Source organism: Lupinus angustifolius, chromosome LG11 (genome assembly GCF_001865875.1).
Source record: "Lupinus angustifolius cultivar Tanjil chromosome LG11, LupAngTanjil_v1.0, whole genome shotgun sequence".
Classification (NCBI taxonomy): Eukaryota; Viridiplantae; Streptophyta; class Magnoliopsida; order Fabales; family Fabaceae; genus Lupinus; species Lupinus angustifolius.
The window spans coordinates 623,063-643,787 of record NC_032019.1 but is presented as its reverse complement, the minus strand read 5'-3'; the positions used below and the strand labels follow the sequence as shown (position 1 = coordinate 643,787).

General features: G+C 31.8%; 4 protein-coding genes across 7 annotated transcripts; 3 read left to right on the top strand and 1 right to left on the bottom strand.

Moving 5' to 3' along the window:
* LOC109361315 (mitogen-activated protein kinase 20-like) lies at positions 2,239-4,834 on the top strand. 3 transcript variants are annotated; one of them, XR_002109290.1, is made up of 6 exons: positions 2,239-2,291; positions 2,482-2,693; positions 2,806-2,907; positions 3,749-3,906; positions 3,987-4,528; positions 4,587-4,834. XR_002109290.1 is itself a non-coding variant. In XM_019606758.1 (6 exons), exons 2-5 carry the CDS (start codon positions 2,554-2,556, stop codon positions 4,445-4,447), a joined length of 861 nt encoding a protein of 286 aa, XP_019462303.1. In that variant the 5' UTR covers positions 2,239-2,291; positions 2,482-2,553; the 3' UTR covers positions 4,448-4,485; positions 4,610-4,811. The 3 variants fall into 3 exon arrangements, 2 of the variants coding, with proteins under 2 accessions (XP_019462303.1, XP_019462302.1); XM_019606758.1 differs by having other exon boundaries at positions 3,987-4,485; positions 4,610-4,811; XM_019606757.1 differs by having other exon boundaries at positions 3,987-4,834.
* Positions 9,718-10,986, top strand: LOC109359524 (transcription factor PAR1-like). Its single transcript, XM_019604223.1, has 2 exons — positions 9,718-10,230; positions 10,756-10,986. Exon 1 carries the CDS (start codon positions 9,775-9,777, stop codon positions 10,192-10,194), a length of 420 nt encoding a protein of 139 aa, XP_019459768.1. The 5' UTR covers positions 9,718-9,774; the 3' UTR covers positions 10,195-10,230; positions 10,756-10,986.
* On the top strand, positions 13,443-14,898 carry LOC109360931 (peroxisomal and mitochondrial division factor 2). 2 transcript variants are annotated; one of them, XM_019606157.1, is made up of 2 exons: positions 13,443-13,535; positions 13,671-14,898. In XM_019606157.1, exon 2 carries the CDS (start codon positions 13,679-13,681, stop codon positions 14,588-14,590), a length of 912 nt encoding a protein of 303 aa, XP_019461702.1. In that variant the 5' UTR covers positions 13,443-13,535; positions 13,671-13,678; the 3' UTR covers positions 14,591-14,898. The 2 variants fall into 2 exon arrangements, with proteins under 2 accessions (XP_019461702.1, XP_019461701.1); XM_019606156.1 differs by having other exon boundaries at positions 13,454-13,552.
* Positions 17,272-19,556, bottom strand: LOC109359597 (taxadiene 5-alpha hydroxylase-like). The gene is made up of 3 exons (XM_019604299.1): positions 18,460-19,556; positions 18,168-18,355; positions 17,272-17,870 (listed from the first exon to the last, which is right to left on the bottom strand). Exons 1-3 carry the CDS (start codon positions 19,445-19,447, stop codon positions 17,574-17,576), a joined length of 1,473 nt encoding a protein of 490 aa, XP_019459844.1. The 5' UTR covers positions 19,448-19,556; the 3' UTR covers positions 17,272-17,573.

Below are 20,725 nucleotides of genomic sequence, written 5' to 3'. Positions count from 1 at the left end.
AAAAACAACATTGAAAATGAGTAAACACTATTTAAACAAAAAGATTCCTTATATATTCTAAACTTATATATCATTTCCTTATATTAAAAAAACAAATTAAAACAAACAAACAGTAACATGATTATTTCAGTGAACAATATTTGTTGGGAGAGGCAACCACACACTCCTTTACATTATCATCAGGTACATAAACATTTTTTATGAGATTGACATGTGTGTAGAGGGTGGCTTTAAGATGAACATAGTGGAAAGTGTGATGGAAAGAGACTTATTACAAAGCTATGAGAGAATCTGATGAATAACTCCTGCCACTACCATATATTGAAACACATGGTTGAGATAATGCATTTGAATCCTTTTTCTTTGTTGATATTATTTGACATTTACAACATGCAAGCGCAATAGCTGCAAATTGCAGATAGAGGGGCTCACAGATTTAATTTCTGTGTCAGTTCATGTGATGATCATTAAGTTAAACAAGTTCAGAAAATCAAAATGTATCAATATTTCTCACCTACTCTTCTACTGCATGCATTTACTTTTCTTTTATGTACTTATATATTAAACAAAAAATATTCTGATCAATGATATTGTTGCAGTAAGTATTTTTCTCTAGTTCATTCATACAGAGAATGTTCTTTGATTAAGATTAGTAATTCAACTTTGCTCAATTTTCCATGTATACTGTTCAAAAGGAACAATCTTTGATAAAACATAGGTGTCCCTTTATATTTACTACATTGGAATTTAATAACTTTTTAAGGATAATCAAAGAACATTAAACCTTCATTGTATATTTTTATTACTAACTTTTAGCTTTGGTGGAAATAGAAACATGTTATTATGAATCAATAGAGCCCTACCATGTGAGAGACTTTCATTTCTTGTGTCAAAAGATGGTTTTGGTATCTTTGCATGTTCAAACAAAAGAGAAACAAGGGATGCTATAAAGTTGAAGAAAAACACTCAGCAATTATATATATATATGCAATATTCAATTATATAGTTAGCTAGCTCTCTCATAAATTATAAATGTGGGTATGGATTCTCATTAACAAAATTGAAAGAAAAAAATATATGAAGGAATGGGAAATTAATATGGAGGGTATGATTTATTTATTAAAAAAGAGAGAGGATGTAGTGTGTGAATGTGACAAGAAAACGGTGTGGGACTAAGATTAGTAAATACAATGGTAATGACCCAATGAACCCAGATCACCTATCCCAAAAAACTGTGTCTCTTCGTGTCTCTATCCAATCAAAGTATAACAAGTAATATAATTATTCATTTATAGTTTTTCTATTTAACTTAATGATACATTTTAATTGGTCTGGTACACTAATTAGAACATAAATAGGACAAATGATCTTCTTGGCCCAATAACCCAACTCACCCATGGTTTCCTTATTGGAAACACAACCACCTCACCTCACCTCTTTTGATAGAATAAGTATCTTCACGTTAATAAAGAGACAAATATTTAATTTTACCCGTATTTTCAATAACAAAAATATTATGACATTATATATAAAAGATGCAAATGTTTTATGATATTATTATTTCCTTTATTTTTTGTTGTATTTATCTATCCATTAATAGAGAATATCTTTACTCCTCTCAATTTCCACCATAGGACTATTAGTAAAGTATCTTTAGAAATAATCTTACTGTTATATCTTTCTTATTAGCATATAAATATATACACTAATATATATAGTTTCGATAAAATTTTATTTTTTTATATTTGTCATTCATCTATTCATCAGCCATCATTAATAATTTCATCAATTATCTCTTACTATAAAAGTCATAATTGTTAATAAGTTGATGATGTTTTTTTAACTTTCAAAAGGTTAATAAAAACGAAATTAATTCTTAAAAATAGATAATAGAGAACCTTAATTGGTATCACTAATGGAGTATCAATCAACTTTACACTCACAAATTGTCATATACCACATAATCTTTGTAACTTTTATTTGTATTTTATAATTATTGTAACATTTTTTTCCTTAAATATGTTCATTGAATTAACTTAAAAGAACACTATATAAAGAGGTATATAGTTTAAATATCAAAATAATCTCTCATTCTCTCGGTGGAAATAAGATTTAGTAAAATAATATTCAGGTATTTGTGTAGACTAACTTGGACCACTAATTTCCCCACTGGGTGGCAATAAATTATTGTATAGTACAGAATCATTGCATTCTCTGGATGTATCTAACTTATCCGACTATTGGAAAGATTGCTTGCTTTTGATCCGAAGGACCGACCTACTGCCGAAGAGGTTTGTTTTATTTTGGTCTATTTCTCATGTATATGTAATGAGAATTATTTTAGTTGGATAGTTAAGTGGTTTTTAGCTTATGCTCTTCGTTTGGACAAAAGAAGGTATAATTCATAGAGCAAGTATATTACTATACAGATACAATATTTACTCCCTGTTTTAGAATTTTGAAACGTTTGGTTTTTTTCAGGCATTAGCTGATCCTTACTTCAAGGGACTCTCACGAATTGAGAGGGAGCCATCTTGCCAGCCTATTACGAAAATGGAGTTTGAATTTGAAAGGAGAAGAGTCACAAAGGAAGAAATCCGAGAGCTTATTTTCCGCGAGATTCTAGAGTACCATCCTCAACTGCTGAAAGACTACTTAAATGGAACAGAGAGAACTAATTTTCTTTATCCAAGGTTTTTATTTTTTGGTTTATTTCCAATGTTTGTCCTTTTTCCCTTAATTGGTTATTCACATTTCTCTTCTATCATTCTCTCCTTATCATTTGTTGGTGCTTATTCTTCACAGTGCTGTGGATCAGTTCAAAAACCAGTTTGCTCATCTTGAAGAAAATGGTGGTAAAAGTAGTCCAGTCATGCCACTTGAAAGAAAGCATGCATCACTTCCCAGGTAATTGATCAATGTACTATCTCCTTGGATTTTGCTTATCATTTGTTGCAATCATAGATTGTTTGTAAAAGGTTACTATGATGTATCATACATACTTAAGATTAATGTTAAATACACTCGCATGAGATGCATTGAAATGATGCATATGTGAAACGAAACTAGTATATAGCAGCTGGCTCTGGTGATGCAAAATTAGTTCTAATTTAGGGCCTGTTTGTTTATCCTTTGGAAATTGTTTTTTCTGAAATCTTGACAAAAATGATTTATGTAAAATCAGAAACTATTTTGTGCTTGGCTGCAAGTTTGATGAGTGATTCTAATTTCTCCCATGTTAGAGTCATTTTTTCTAAATGTTTATTTTGTATGAATAGTTTTTTTTAATCCTAACCAAACAACTGATAAGATATCAAAAACATGTTTTATCAAAATAAAAGTGTTTGTGACAAATAATCCTCTTAACATGGGCACTCTTAATCAATCTAAATGTTTTTACATAGGATACAGTGCCGAAGTACGGAAGTAGTCAATTGTAGTGTGGATTAGTCCACTACATGCAAGAGTTGCAAATACCCTTTTATTCAGGCTTAATATTTCTTTGATAGTCCAGGGTTTATATTGTGGTAAATTATCATCTATGAAGCCCTTTTCTTATTGCATTTCCAACCATCTATTTACCTGTTCTTCTATGTCTTAGCATGGTGTGGGATGACATCACAAGCACGGGACCAAAATAGTTCTCGCATACTCCAAGCTGCATTTGTTTCCATGATTTACCATTGTTTTCATTCATAATGAGCATAGTTAGAGGATATCATACTGATATTTTTCGGATTATTGATAGGTCAACAATTGTACATTCGAATATGGCACTGCCAAAACAGCAATCAAATATTGCTTCCTCCAAAAACCGTCAAACAGCTGAAGAATATAATAACATTCCTAGAGATGCGGAAAACCCCGTGGCAAGGTCCATTCAGGGAATGCAAAGAATTCCATTGGGTATGTGATCATTATCATAAGTTTGTTAAAATTAATATGTATATTACATCAGTAATAAACACTAACATTTTTATTTTCAGTAAAACCTGGTAAAGTTGTTGGGCCAGTTGTTCCATACGAGTATGCGAGTGTCGTCAAGGATTCTTATGATCCAAGGACATTCATAAGAGGTTCTGTTCTTCCTTCCCGACCTATACCACCGACATATTATTATCAAAGATCTAGCTCTGGAAATCAAGAAGAGCCAGCACCAATAGAAGCTGATAAGGGTGTGTCTTTACAAGCAAACCATGCTCAACAGCAATGTGGTGTCAATGCCAGAATAGCAACAGATGTAGCTATTAATATCGATACTAACCCCTTTTTCATGACAAGGGCAGGAGTGAACAAGATAGAACGAGATGATCGGATAGCTATTGACACAAACTTGCTGCAGCCGAAGGCTCAATATGGTGGTATTAGTGCAGGTGCTGGTGCTGGTGTCACTGCTCATAGAAAAGTTGGACCTGTTCAGTATGGTGTGACGACAAGGATGTTCTAGTGGAAAAAAGTGTTGTCTTGTGAATATTGATTGACCAGGGTGGAGCAAAACCTTGTAGAGAAAAAGGTGCTTTGTGTGGAGGAGTTGTAGTTTCTGATAGTTGGTGCTTGTGAATGACATGAGCTAGTGCTTCCACATAAAGAACCAGCTTTCTCTGGTTAAACAGCTATTAACTTTGGACACAACATATGAAGAAATTGTACAATTGAAATTGAGTCCTAGTAATTCTATAAACACCATTCTGTGTTCCCATATAATTCCTTGACATTTAGAGATTGTTCATCATTTGACACTAATGTGCAAAACTTGAGCAAACATTTGACAGAATAAGAACTAAAGTCTATCAATAATGTCATTTTATTCATAATAACTCATAGTTAACTTCCATTTCACTTGGCTATTTATCTTTCTTTATATTTTTATTGGTGAGCATGAATGGTACCTTATAGAGACTCTAATTTAGTGAGGTCTGACGAGGGTAGTTGCATGCAATCTTATCTCTTGCAAGCAGTAATATTGTTTCTAGGATTTGAACCTATGACATCATGTATTAGCATAAATATAAAATTTTGGATTCATACTAGGAAAATTATACAACTCCATATGTAAAGAGGGGAGTATATCTTTGATCCCATAACATGTGTTATTTCATGTGTCAGAAATGTCGATCGATAATATTATAAGAAAGAGAGATAGAAAGAAATATGAAGTGTGTATGAAAGTATACCAATATCACCACTCTTTCATATTTTGGGCTAAAGGGTGCACACACCAAAGGGAAAGGGTAGAAGAGATTTATTGCTTCAGTAGCATTTGCTTTATTATTTTGTATTAAAATTTTGCTAACAAAAACAACATTGAAAATGAGTAAACACTATTTAAACAAAAAGATTCCTTATATATTCTAAACTTATATATCATTTCCTTATATTAAAAAAACAAATTAAAACAAACAAACAGTAACATGATTATTTCAGTGAACAATATTTGTTGGGAGAGGCAACCACACACTCCTTTACATTATCATCAGGTACATAAACATTTTTTATGAGATTGACATGTGTGTAGAGGGTGGCTTTAAGATGAACATAGTGGAAAGTGTGATGGAAAGAGACTTATTACAAAGCTATGAGAGAATCTGATGAATAACTCCTGCCACTACCATATATTGAAACACATGGTTGAGATAATGCATTTGAATCCTTTTTCTTTGTTGATATTATTTGACATTTACAACATGCAAGCGCAATAGCTGCAAATTGCAGATAGAGGGGCTCACAGATTTAATTTCTGTGTCAGTTCATGTGATGATCATTAAGTTAAACAAGTTCAGAAAATCAAAATGTATCAATATTTCTCACCTACTCTTCTACTGCATGCATTTACTTTTCTTTTATGTACTTATATATTAAACAAAAAATATTCTGATCAATGATATTGTTGCAGTAAGTATTTTTCTCTAGTTCATTCATACAGAGAATGTTCTTTGATTAAGATTAGTAATTCAACTTTGCTCAATTTTCCATGTATACTGTTCAAAAGGAACAATCTTTGATAAAACATAGGTGTCCCTTTATATTTACTACATTGGAATTTAATAACTTTTTAAGGATAATCAAAGAACATTAAACCTTCATTGTATATTTTTATTACTAACTTTTAGCTTTGGTGGAAATAGAAACATGTTATTATGAATCAATAGAGCCCTACCATGTGAGAGACTTTCATTTCTTGTGTCAAAAGATGGTTTTGGTATCTTTGCATGTTCAAACAAAAGAGAAACAAGGGATGCTATAAAGTTGAAGAAAAACACTCAGCAATTATATATATATATGCAATATTCAATTATATAGTTAGCTAGCTCTCTCATAAATTATAAATGTGGGTATGGATTCTCATTAACAAAATTGAAAGAAAAAAATATATGAAGGAATGGGAAATTAATATGGAGGGTATGATTTATTTATTAAAAAAGAGAGAGGATGTAGTGTGTGAATGTGACAAGAAAACGGTGTGGGACTAAGATTAGTAAATACAATGGTAATGACCCAATGAACCCAGATCACCTATCCCAAAAAACTGTGTCTCTTCGTGTCTCTATCCAATCAAAGTATAACAAGTAATATAATTATTCATTTATAGTTTTTCTATTTAACTTAATGATACATTTTAATTGGTCTGGTACACTAATTAGAACATAAATAGGACAAATGATCTTCTTGGCCCAATAACCCAACTCACCCATGGTTTCCTTATTGGAAACACAACCACCTCACCTCACCTCTTTTGATAGAATAAGTATCTTCACGTTAATAAAGAGACAAATATTTAATTTTACCCGTATTTTCAATAACAAAAATATTATGACATTATATATAAAAGATGCAAATGTTTTATGATATTATTATTTCCTTTATTTTTTGTTGTATTTATCTATCCATTAATAGAGAATATCTTTACTCCTCTCAATTTCCACCATAGGACTATTAGTAAAGTATCTTTAGAAATAATCTTACTGTTATATCTTTCTTATTAGCATATAAATATATACACTAATATATATAGTTTCGATAAAATTTTATTTTTTTATATTTGTCATTCATCTATTCATCAGCCATCATTAATAATTTCATCAATTATCTCTTACTATAAAAGTCATAATTGTTAATAAGTTGATGATGTTTTTTTAACTTTCAAAAGGTTAATAAAAACGAAATTAATTCTTAAAAATAGATAATAGAGAACCTTAATTGGTATCACTAATGGAGTATCAATCAACTTTACACTCACAAATTGTCATATACCACATAATCTTTGTAACTTTTATTTGTATTTTATAATTATTGTAACATTTTTTTCCTTAAATATGTTCATTGAATTAACTTAAAAGAACACTATATAAAGAGGTATATAGTTTAAATATCAAAATAATCTCTCATTCTCTCGGTGGAAATAAGATTTAGTAAAATAATATTCAGGTATTTGTGTAGACTAACTTGGACCACTAATTTCCCCACTGGGTGGCAATAAATTATTGTATAGTACAGAATCATTGCATTCTCTGGATGTATCTAACTTATGAATACAATATTTATAAATTAAAATTAATATACACATTTGTTAAATTAATGACTTAAATATAATAAATATTATTGGTTTCGGATCACACAATAAATTTTCATGCCCAGAGGATAAAGACCTACAATGATGACTCTCAAGTGATTTAGTATCCCTATCATTGCAATTAACTATCATTTTATAAAAAATTCTTACAAATCTTCGTATAATATAATAAAATAGTATATGTCACTTATAAATTAATCAATAATAAAGAAATTAAAATATTATGGTATAACATGTTACTTTTTATGTTATAAAAAAATTTGTACACGTATATATCTTTTTTATAAAAAAAACTAATTTTAGATTGTTACATGTCAATAACATTTCTGTTATTCTCAGACTTTAGAAATATTGTTGCATTAATCTCAAGCATCAATGTCTTTTTCTCCTCACAATTTATGATTGACTATTCTTTGTGTATGTGGGAAATTTCTCATCAATGCAATTAAAAAGATTGTCAAATAAGGCATTTGATTAGGTTTTGAAATAAGCTAAATCGTTTATCAAGAGCTGATTTATAACTCGTTAGGTTAGGGCATATTTTTCAATAAATAATGTATACTTCTACTTTTTAAGTTGGTGCAAGTAGTATATACTTAATTTCCCTTAAATTAGGTTTCGAGAGTCTTATGGATGAAAAAATATCAGCTAAGAGAGTCTCCAGTACAAAAATACCTATGAGAAACAAAAAAAATAGATTTGTCAGTACTGTAAAGATCTCATAATATAACAAACATTTAAATAATCTAAGACTTATTTTTAAACAAGTGATACTTAGAGTTTAAATTTTTATAAATAGATAAACATATTACATTCAAACATTTATATGTTACATATAACTCATCTATTTTATTGTACTACTAATTATATCCCTTTAACTATTGGGTAACGAACTAATTCATTTCAGTGTGTGTTTGTCTATCTTAACAAGTGTCGTTCTTAGGAATCGAATAATTGACCTTTTGATTATTTTGGGATCACTATAACCTTACACCACTAGACTAACACATTGTTAGTAGACTCCAGATTTATATTAAGGCAAAATCTAACATGTCTCCTCCTTACATTTAATACTTTTCAAACTCCATAAACATTGATAACCACCATTAATTCCCTTTTCCTTTTCCTTTTCAAGTGGTCATTAATGGTTCCTTTTTGTGTGTATGAATGAGAAATATATCATGAATGTAACATAAAAGAAGGCTGTAAATTAAGGCAATTGATAGAGTAATAGCTTTCACGGATTACTACATTGACTGATACAAACAACCATGTAATAAATTACATACAGTAGTTATGTTTCTTTTCAATTTCTGTTTTTAATTATGTGAATTCACTTATATTGTTGAAGCGTATAAAGTATAAATTAATAATTAATTAATTAACATATGAAAGAGAAGAGTGGAGAGAGGCACATGGGTGGGTGTTAGGTTCAAGGAATTCATGTGACAACATGTGCTTTCTCTCTTTTCTTTTCTTTCTTGTGGGTCCATTTTTCTATACCTCCATAACGGGGTTACATATTTTTCACTCCATATCCCTTTCACTTTTACATCTACCATATAAATTTATACCTTAATCTTCTAACAAACCTCAAAAATATGATATTCTCATTTTCAGTAACTTTTTAAATGAATAATATTATTCTATCCTATGAGTAAAAAATTAATCATTTTCAAGGTATTTGAATGTTTTTTCCAACAAATATTAGTATGAGAAATCAATTTTTTGACTAATACAATTTCTATGGATCCATTAGGGCACTACATCATTTCACACATCTTTCCTATGGTTGTGAATATTGGGGTAACTTTACATTTATTTTAAAAAACTAACTTACTATGCCTCTTTTATAATTAGAGAGATCCATTTACTTTTTAAGAGTAAGAGTTTTAAACTTACTCTTTACTTCTCATCCTAACTATAAATTTTAAGAAAATCTAATAGTTTAAATTAGTGGCTAGATCTAATCCATTAAATATCTCTAAAATTGATAGCTAGAATGAAGATCGGAAGAAGATGGTGTTAGTGTGGAGCATGAAGGTGAAAGTTGGTTGTATTGTAAGGCCAAACAAAGGCAGTGGGACCAGCTTCGTTGGCATTGACATTTCTAGAGTTGTACAATTATTTATCATCTTCCTTTTTCTTCCATTCTTATAACTCTCCCTCTCTTTCTCTCTCACCATTTTTATTAATATCCCTCTATGGAAGAACAAAACTTTGAAACAACACAAACAACCATACCTACATTCCCTCCTGCTGTTCACAAATCCCTCCATGTCCTCCGTCGAAGCCGGAGGCTATGGCGGAAAGATGGCAGCAGCAGAGAACTCAAGGTGCAACACCATATAAAGGAAACTGTGAAGGAGGATAATAATAATAATAATAGTAATAGTAATGATAAAAGTTATGTTGTGAAGGAAGAAGAAGAAGAAGAAGAAATAGAGAATAAGATTCATGCATTGAAGAGGATTGTACCAAATGGAGAATCACTTGGTGTAGAAAATCTTTTTGATGAAACTGCTGGATATATTATGGCTTTGCAGTCTCAAATCAAAGCCTTGAGAACTCTTGCTACTTTCTTTGATAACTTGGAAAAGGAGAACACAAAGCTTGGAGGTTGATAATCATGTTTCATCAACATCAATATGGAACCCTAGGTTAGGTTCTTTTGGTTTCATTCACTACAAATCTATTAGTTATATATTTTTTATTTAATTTAATTACCCCCTTTTGGTTTTTTGTTCTTGTGCTTTTGGTTGGGATCAATAATTTTTTTCATTATGTTCTTGGGCTTTTTTTTTAAAGTGCTTAGTATGTTTTAATTTATCTATATGCATTTTGATAGTTTATATTCGAGCATGAAGATTGGCTTGATTAGTATAACATAAGTACTTATGAATTTTGAGTATTTGGTTCTAGGAATCTTGATCTGTTTTCATGATCTGTAGAGTTGAGTTAGAACTTAGAATGCATGAAAGTTCATATGGGATTATGGAAATAGGATCTTCTCTCCTAATAGAAGTTCTGCGTTTTGTTTATAATTTTAAAGATAAAAATGTTATCTCAATATAAATAAAATGATATAAGTCTTACGATAAATTACTTTTTCTTTGATTTTTTATCATCTCATTGTGTAATATTGGAGACGATTCTGACTCGAGATCATGATGTGTTATCAATAGGTGATGTATGTGGACTGTAACGGAGTTTTTCATCTTGGTCAAGTGGGCCAGCCTATTGTGTCTAAAAAATCTGGATGAGATCAGACATTGTGAAAAGCAACATGGTGCATACACATGTTGTCATTGGTCACTTTCTCTCTCTTTATTTTGTTGTCAAACCTTTGCTTTGGAGATTTTTGGGATATGGTTGTTTGATTTCTTGGCTGTTAGCCATTTACTACCACATTAACATTGAATTATAATGTGGTATGAAGAAAAAGAGAGCATCCAATTTGATGGGTTCATAAAGTTCACAAGGTTTTAATCTTCCACAATTTAATTAGGATAAAAAGCACATGTTGGTATAAGTTAGCAAAATCATTAAAAATAGACATATATATTGGAGATTGATGACTCTAAATTCTTACATCATGTGTGTAACTTCAAGATTCATTAATTTAATAGCTAGAGTGCCTTTGAAATCACATTGTTATATGCCTCACACAATTTTATGGATAATTGCATCCTCTAAGCAATCACAATCTACATTAATTTTTAGTGAATAATATGAGCACAACACTTACATTACTTATCACTAAGCAAAAAACAGCATGAACTTTGATCTTGAAATAGTTCTTCTCCATATAGGAGCTTAAACTTCTTTTGGGGTGGCTATGAAATACACAAATATTTGAGGAAGCCAAGATGGGATGACTTATTCTATATCTTGATTAATTACTCTTCATGATTGAACTTTTCTTATTTTTTTCTTGTTTAGCAACGGTTGCACTTTGAGTAATAAAATATTAACTTTTGATCTTGCAAGATATACCATAAAAGGTATAACATGACTGACAGAAGGATACTTGTTCCCAACCTTGTCCCATTCCATATCCCAAACCTATTACGTTTGGCCACATGAATAAAAAAAATTTGAAAAACAAAAATTAACAAAAAGTTACATTTTGATTGGTTTGAGACATGAAATGAGATACGATTCGAGATAAATGATTCCAATATGTAACATGACACCATTTTGACGTGCCACTACTTGGGCAACTCTTAAAAATAGCAAAGTTATGTCTCACACAAATGGTTACCCAACATTCCATTAACCAAATACTTCACCAAGTGAATGAAGCAGAGCCTACAAAATGGGCTTATCCTATTTAGATTCTTAAAATCCCACCCCAGATGAAGTAGAATTGTGTCATTTTTGTCTGATCCCACCCGAATAGTCTAAATTAAATTTGTGCTTTTTTTAGCACGATAACCTGACACATATTAAGCACAGATACTGATACGTGTGTTAGATACGATACGTATTTGATACGTTGACATGCATTTTTTCCAAAATATAGGATACAATATGTTCAAGGATATGTGTATAAAATAATAAAAACACATAAAATATGGTAAAATTATAAGTGTAAATAAAAAATATCCAAGGTAAAAAATATAATGAAAATTTAAAATCATTGTCCTCCATAACAAATCTATCTTATTCTATTTTAATAAAAAAAAATCTATCCTAAACTCATTGCCCTCCATAACAAATATATCTTATCCTACTTTAATGAAAACAAATTTATCTTATCTTGTTTTATTGGAAACGAATCTATCTTATCTTATTTTATTGGAAACGAATCTATCTTATCATGTTTTATTGGAAACAAATCTATATATCCTATACTTTACTGAAAACGAATCCATACATCTTATATTTTATTGAAAACGAATCGGATACGTGTTTTAATATTTATTTTATATTTTTAATTTTTGGATACTCTATGGATACGTATCATTCACGAATCCGAGCACATCCGTGTCGGACACCAAGACGTGAGGGTGTTTGACGAATCCGTACTTCATAGGTTGACACACAAATTTAATATCCACAAACAAATAAGTCTTACAACCAATTGAACCAATATAATATCTATTCTTTCAAAAATTGACTATTGTATATGTTTATTTATACCCTTGTTGAGATCTTTTAATGTATACAGATTAAATTTATAATCATATATAAATTTATAAGTAATATATAAAACCAATATAATACCCAAGTTTATTCATAAAAATTGATTACAAATTTTCATTCCTCTTCAAATCTTAATACATTTATATAAGAAGTAACTCATTGGATCTTATTTGAATTGTCAAAATTAAAAAATAAATACACATTATTTGAGCTCACCATAATTCTTTTGAGCTGAGCTTCATCTATAAATCTATCTTTAAGCAATTGAGTTAAATGAACCGAGGCTAATTCAACTAAAATCCATCTACATGTACATAGCAATGTTCTCAAATTAAACATTAAAGTGACATAGAAAATTGATGGTTAAAAAACACTAAAGAATTCTAAGTAGATAAAGAATGATGGATATGTATGTGGGAACCTGGAATGAAGAATTATCTTGTAGGAAATGTTCAGGAATTGAAGTGGTCTTGGAGATGAGGACAAAGTATATTATATTAATGAATAAAAAATTATAAAATTAAAATTAGAGAAAAAGATATATATATATCAACAATATAAAAATCGACTCATTTTCAATAATTATTAATTTTTCATAAAAAATAATCTAAATGAACGGTAAAAAATAAGCCGATTTATTTCACAGTATTAAATTATCAACACCCAAATACCCAATTAGATATTGACATCACAAACAACACACAATACCTTTTCTTTAAAAGCGAATTTGGGTAAAGTTTTAGATATTTTCACAAACAAACCCTAATCCCACGATTCTCTTTCCCTCAAAATCTTTCCCATTTTTTCTCTTTCACTCATTTCTCACTCTCCACGGTTTCTCACTAAATCTATCTCTTCTTTATTTCCACTTTTTCAAACTATTTTTTCGAAAACTAATTACTCGAATCTTTGACATACTCACTCTTAAACTCTTCTGTTTTCGATTTTGCAGAATTAACAATGGCTGAAGACAACGTTGCCAATGGCGTGGAATCGACGGTGAAGATCCAGGCGTTGGAAAGCGAGAGAGACGAATTAGCTACTGAGAACGCCGAGACGAATGACGAGATCAAGAAACTGAGGGCGGAGATCGAGGGATTGAGGAGCAATGATGTTGAATTGAGGGATGTGATTGAAGAATTGAAGAAAGAGGTGGAGCGGTCGAAGGATGCGGAGAAGGCCGTTGAGGCTATTGCTGCGAGGGCGGCGGAGCTTGAGACGGAGCTTGTGAGGCTCCAGCATGATTCCATATCGGAGACGGGTGCTGCGGAGGAGGCTAGGGCGGAGGTGGCTGAGACGAAGAAGGTTTTGAAGGAGAAGGAGTCTAGGGTTGAGAATCTGGAGAGGGAATTGGGAGAGTTGAAGAAGCTGAAGGCGGAGAATGAGGTCAAGGTCAGGGATTTGGAGAAGAGAGTCGGAGTTTTGGAGACGAAGGAAGTTGAGGAGAGGAATAAGAGGATTAGGATTGAGGAGGAGTTGAGGGAAAAGATTGATGAAAAGGAGAAGGAAATTTTAAGCTTGAGGAAGAAAATTGATGTGTTGGAAGAGGGTGATGCTGCTGGTAAGAAATCTGAGTCGGAGGAGTGGAATAAAGAGAAATTGAATTTGCAGGAGGCACTGAGAGAATCTGAGGAGAAAGTTAGGAATTTGGAATCAAAAGTTGCTCTATTGCGAGAGGAGGCAGGGGAAGCTGAGAAGGTGATCGGATCGTTTAAAGAGAAAGCGGTCGAGATTGTGAATGGCAGTGTAAATGGTACACAAGGTGAAGAGAAAGGGTTGAACTTGCAGTGGCCTGTGGTTGCAGCTGGTTCCACGGGAGCTGTTGTCATAGCAGCTGCTGTAATCTATGCCTTTTATGCAAAACGTAGGTGAATTTTGGTGACCAAATAAGGAAGGAGGGGAATTTGAATGGGAGGTTATAGAGGTTAGTTTTCTCTTATAGTGATAACTATGCTTCAATTTTGTTGTTTGTTATAAAATAATGTTTTCTTTGGCTTTTGTTTTTGGAGCCTATGAATTTTGGTTCATGTCATAGATGGCATGCTAGTTTGATCGTTAGTTGCTTATTGTGAAGATTAAACCATTTTGTGTGTTGGAACAATGCTCGGTTTATTGAAACTACTGGCTTTTTGTTGTACTGAGTGATTACAAGTCTTTTGCACTTGCCTTTCAAGTTTGAATACGATTATGATTTGAGTTTGTCTTTTAACTTTTAAGTATGCATAAGATTATAATTTGAGTTTTTCTGTTAAGAACGTAATTGTCAAGCTAAAGTTGATATAATTAAGGTAAAAACAAATATATTCATCATGATCACATAACCAACACTATTGGTCCAATTAACAAGGATTTTGATTTCCCATAAGCAATATCTCATGTTCCCCATAAGCAAGAGCTTTACCTCTCTTAATGGATTATTTTGCTAGCACGGCTCCAATGTAATCATCTCAAGTGGTATGTACACCTTGTAAAAGTGGCAGTTTGTCTGATTATTGTTGTCATTGTTGCACATAATCTATTTGTTGAAAACCTTTTATCATCCTTCTACATGTTATTTAATTGATTCTGTCAATGCCAGTGTTTGTTTCAGTAAGTTGGGTGGACATGCATCCAAATCAAACAGCTGGGAGATGAAGTACTTAGATTCTGTCCACCAATGCTTTGTGATTGTGGTTTAGTAACGCTGTTGGAGTATGTCACAGTTTCGTTCATTTCCAAGATTATAATGTTGTGTATGACTTCAATTTTTTAAGTGACCCAATATGCTAATTAGCAGTTTGCTTTTGTCCATTTAAAACTTTTTTTTTATAATTTGAAACTATTTTTGTTAAGGAAGTACAAATTTAAAATACGGCTTTTAAAGTATTGTAGCTTGGTTTAGCTGTCGTTGTGTATGGTTAAGAAGCATTTCAACCCCTAAGAGCCACAAAAATGAAACATCATAATGAACTTATTGGACACTTAAATGTGTTTTTTTCTTGCATGTTCCAGTATACACGGACTAAAATGTACTATACTTCAGGACCCAAAAAAACGCACGATACTTCACGACCAAAACAAAAACGCACGATACTTCATGACAAAAATAACGCAGGATACTTGTTTTCCTTTCTGAAGTGAAGCAAAGCCAATCAGTACAGCAAGCTAGAGCATGTAACAGACATGGCTCTTAGCCTGAGGCTCAAACCTCAAAGTATACATGCTGAACAAAATTTGTCTCCTTTGAAGTAACTATTGTGCAATTCCTCAAAGCCTTAGCTCAAGGTCGAACCTTCAAAGATGCTACATCCTATAGTATTGAGAAATGAACTTAACAAAACGACTCACTAGTTAGAAAATGACCCCAGAGCAGTTACAATAGCTTAGTTTTTAGCCTTGTTCGGTACAAAATTCAATGGTAATTTTATCACAGGTTTTCTTCTGATATTATCAAAGCATTCAATGTTGTAACTAAGGTTTTTGACCCCCAGGAGAATTACCAGGAATATACATATGGTTGCAGTATCCATTATTATTAACACCGTTATCCATTTTATAGATTACTGCAAAGTAGTACCTAAAGGACAGTTCAACTTTTGTGAGTCACTTTGGAATCTCTGAAAGGGTGAACAAAACCAAAGTGTTGCCCAGAAAATAAAGTTAAAACTATTCAGCAAGAATCAAAGGCAAATACAGCTGTGAACATTCCTAACATCACGTGCATTGTACTTGTTTAGAAGACTTACTTTAATTAATACACTAATATGGAGGAGAGCTATTTGTTCAACACTGACATAGTGAGGCTGCTTAAGTTTTTTATTTGCATGACAGCTAACCATTTTCCATGCTTGGGCCAAAGAGCTTGGTCATTCAGTAATTCATAAGATGTTATGCAGCTAGGACTCTAGGAGAATCAAAACACTTTTTAGAACCCGATTGGGATTAAGGTTCGGTTGTTATTGTATAAAATTAATTGTATGAGATTTTGAAAGGGTGTAAATTTTTAGAGCTCTAAACCAATGTTATTTCCATATGCAGCCTTGTTTTGTTCCAGATTTAATAAAACATAAACATTAAAAAGATTCTGAAGCCAGATTGCTTTTGAGATAAAATCTAGAACCAGTATACATTACATAGGAAGTAATTGAAGTAGCCAACTAGCATATACTCTTCAGTGGGTAAATCAAAAGCAAAATCTAACTTTTTCAACATTGTATAGTTCAAAACTGACAAAACAAAAGATATCCATTTTCCCATTAGATGATAAGGTATGCATAATTGGTCCGATATCCCATTAGATCATAAGGTATGCATAATTGGTCAAGTGTAGTAATTGAAGTAGCTAACTAGTTGTTAGCACCCCTTAACATATTCTATTACTGGACTCTTCAGTATTGGAGAGGAGTTGCATTCGTTCGCATTGGGACACACAATCGGGCACCATTTGTTTTCACAAGGAATTCAGTTGTTATCTGGTCTTATTTTATTCCCTAAAATTTGAACATATAATAAGTTTTAACGTTAAGCTTTTTTAGTTTTGGTTTTTACTCTTTAACACTTGTTAAATATTACAAGCTAGATAAAAGATCATCCGATTCCATCATATTACTTTGACTTTAATCACTATAATTACTGCATTTGGTTCTCTTCTTATTCCTGTGTTTCAATATTTAATTTTTTCATTCAATTTACTCAGACATTTAATATAAAAAATGTTTCATGTCTGAGTAACATGTGCTTTTTTGCCTTGATTCATGGACAACATAGGTCAGAGGAAACAGAATAATATTAATTATTTTTTATTGGTAATGTGTACAAACATAGTTTAATTTATCTTCTGAAAAATAAATTCTTTTGAGGTCATAATCTCATATTCTCATGTATATTTGGAAGAAATTCTTATGGGCATTCCAAGGGAAGGAAATGGCAAAGGATCCATTGTGATTGGTTCCTCTGGATGGAGTAAGAACCAATCATATTGGGTCACAACATAATGTACAAAGATGAGGATATTCAACTTTGCTAATTGGTACCCTGCACATAATCTTGGCCCTCCTCCAAAGGGAACATATGCATATGGTTGTATTGTCTCCTCAAATCTACTTGGTTTGAAACTCATAGGATCCTTAAAATATTGTTCATTGTAATGTGTCCCATATGTTGTCCATAGCACCTGAAAAAAGCAAAAAAAAACCCCAAAATTTAAGTTCTAAGATTAAATTCACAGATTGGCAAACGTAGTAATATATATATAATGAGAACACTTAATATGAACCACTAGATTTTGATTGAACGGTTAAGATTAAAAGATATACGCACATGACTATCATGTGACCAATAACTGACTTTTAATCCTAACCATCCATGATTGATTGTAAGACTCAGATTTATTGTTCTCACAATATTTATACGAGAACTGTTCTCACTTGAGTAGTTCCAATAGATAAAGAAGGAAGAGACTAGTATTTACCTTCCATCCTCTAGGTATAGTGAGTCCTTCATATTCAATATCAGTAATTGCCTTTCTGAAGGAGCCAAATATAGGAGGGAATAGTCTCATGCTTTCTCTAGCAACTTGCCAAGTATAATTCATATTCTTTGTGTCCTCTATTGTAAGATTCTCACCACATTTTTTGTTATTCAATATATCAACATGTTCTGCATAAAGTTAAAGTACTTCAAATTATCAACTATAAGAACTTTGGATAATTTAAAGATGGGGTAATGATTTTGAACTGCATGAAAAGCTGAAACTATATTACCTTGTAGAAGTTTCTTATAGCAATCAGGATTTTGAGCCAGCATCTTGAATGTCATGGCAATAGCAATAGAAGTAGTATCATGAGCTGCAAAAACAAGCAGCACCACATTGTCTATTACCTCTTTTTCACTAATCTCCCCTTGGATCATTCCATGCACCAATCTAGACAGAAGCATTCCATTTTCTTTGCTTAACAACTTTTCTTCCATTTCCTTTCTCTTCTTTCTAACCACTTTGATCAACATTTTTTCTATCTCCACCCTTGCTTTCTTTGCTCTCCAAAACTTAGAACCCGGAAACTCGACTGCTGGTGAAAACACTCCTTCCAACACTCTTTCAAATGTATCTAGCATACCTGGCTCCACATTGATCCCTAACAAGCACTCAAACACTATGCTAAATGTAAGCACTTTAGTTGAATGGTAGAGACTAACCTTTTCTTGACCCTTCCAGTTTGTAGCTAAATAGAATCGAACCGAACTGCATATTTTCGGAACTAGTACCTCAAGTCCAGCATAACCAAGGGTAGTGCCTATAACACCGCGAAGGTATCGATGTTTGTCACTATCTTTCTCCATGATACAGTCACTTCCCATGAGTTGAACTGAGGAAGAAGGCCAAGAGCTTTTCACCAACTTGAATTCATTAGACAATATAAATTTATTGGCCTCAGCTCCATTCACAACCACAGTTGGAGACCCCATTATCCTTGTTTTGAAGATCTTCCCATGTTTCTGGATTCTAGGCTCAACAAACTCTTCAAACAATTGGTTTCTCCTCTGAGCATTGAAGAATTCCATGGTCTCTCCAATAAATGGAAGCCCCATGTCCCCAGGTGGCAGCACTTTTTTGTCTCTGTTGCAGCATTTCTTGTGCCTCAAGAAACTGAAATAAACTACTGCAATCAAGGGAAATAAGGTCCATAAGAGAACATAGCTAGTATCAACAAACATTTGTGAACTTTTAAGGATAAAGGGGTTTGAAAACATTGAACTCAACTTTAAATTGTTGTTATTATCATATGCTGATGCACATATTTATAGTAACCTGTGGTTTGTGGATGAATATGAATGAAGTCAAACAAGTTGTATTTTATAAATAATGCTAACCATTCTTGCTCTTGAAGTCACTTCCTTGCTAATAAATTTCTTATATGAAAGCCTGTAATAATAACAGAATACTAGAGGCTATAATACCATAGCTTGTTAAGAATACTATGCATGATTCTTCATAGTAATAGATTCACTGTCCCAAAAGAATGACACATAATCATCATTAAGGAAAAAAAAATCATTGATCTTTTTATGGGTCAACCTTAGGATCTTTTTTTAATTATGCAAAATATCCCTAGAAATCTGGTGAAGTGTTATTATTTTTTGTTTGACTTATGATTTTGTTTGAGCCAACATGTTGCTCATAATTGCAGCAATACATGTAGATATCAAAGCTGCAGAATCAACCATCTTTGAGTCTCAACTTTACAATATCTTGTTAAAGTAACTAGAAAGGTAGGCTCATCAATTTTGGAGATAATATTGTTTGGAACCGCCTAAGCCCAATTGGTTAAATCATGATTCATAGTCATGTTATAAAGCTGGACTTTATGAATCAATTGCATATTTAACATAATATAAAGGTTCCTTATTGTACATGTCAGAGGAAATAAAAGTAAGATAGGAATTGTTGGTTGGAGACAGTTATTCCTCACGCCATCAATTCTCGGAAAATCCAATGGTTTCAATAAGTGAGTAATCTAAACCATTAGATGTCCATAAAATTGATAGCTAGGATGTGGAGTAAGTTAAGTAGATCTCCACTCTTACAAAATATATTACCAAGTTTTGAAGAATTAATTTGTAATCTTAAATTCATGTTCAAATTGCATGGAAAAAAATGTGTACAATATCATCATCCTTAATGGTATTAGATTGGTTTTTTCAAAAATGAATAAGAGAGCTATTATTTTTTGAGAGATTTATAGTTTCCATCTCCATTTTTTTTTAATGTGATGATTCCAATAAACTTACTTAGGGTCATGAAAGCTTGAAAGAGTGATGAATAGGAAATGAGCTGGATAAAGAGGAACTTCATTTATGAACCTAGTGGAATTTCATACTTAACAAGTAAACAACCCTTCTTCTTTTTATATAAATATTAAATATAAAAAGAAAGAGAAAAAAGACACAAACAAGTATTTGTTGAATATGTGATAGGCGTTTGATAGATGTATTCATTAGTGTCGTTAAAAAACATAAAACCAAACCTTA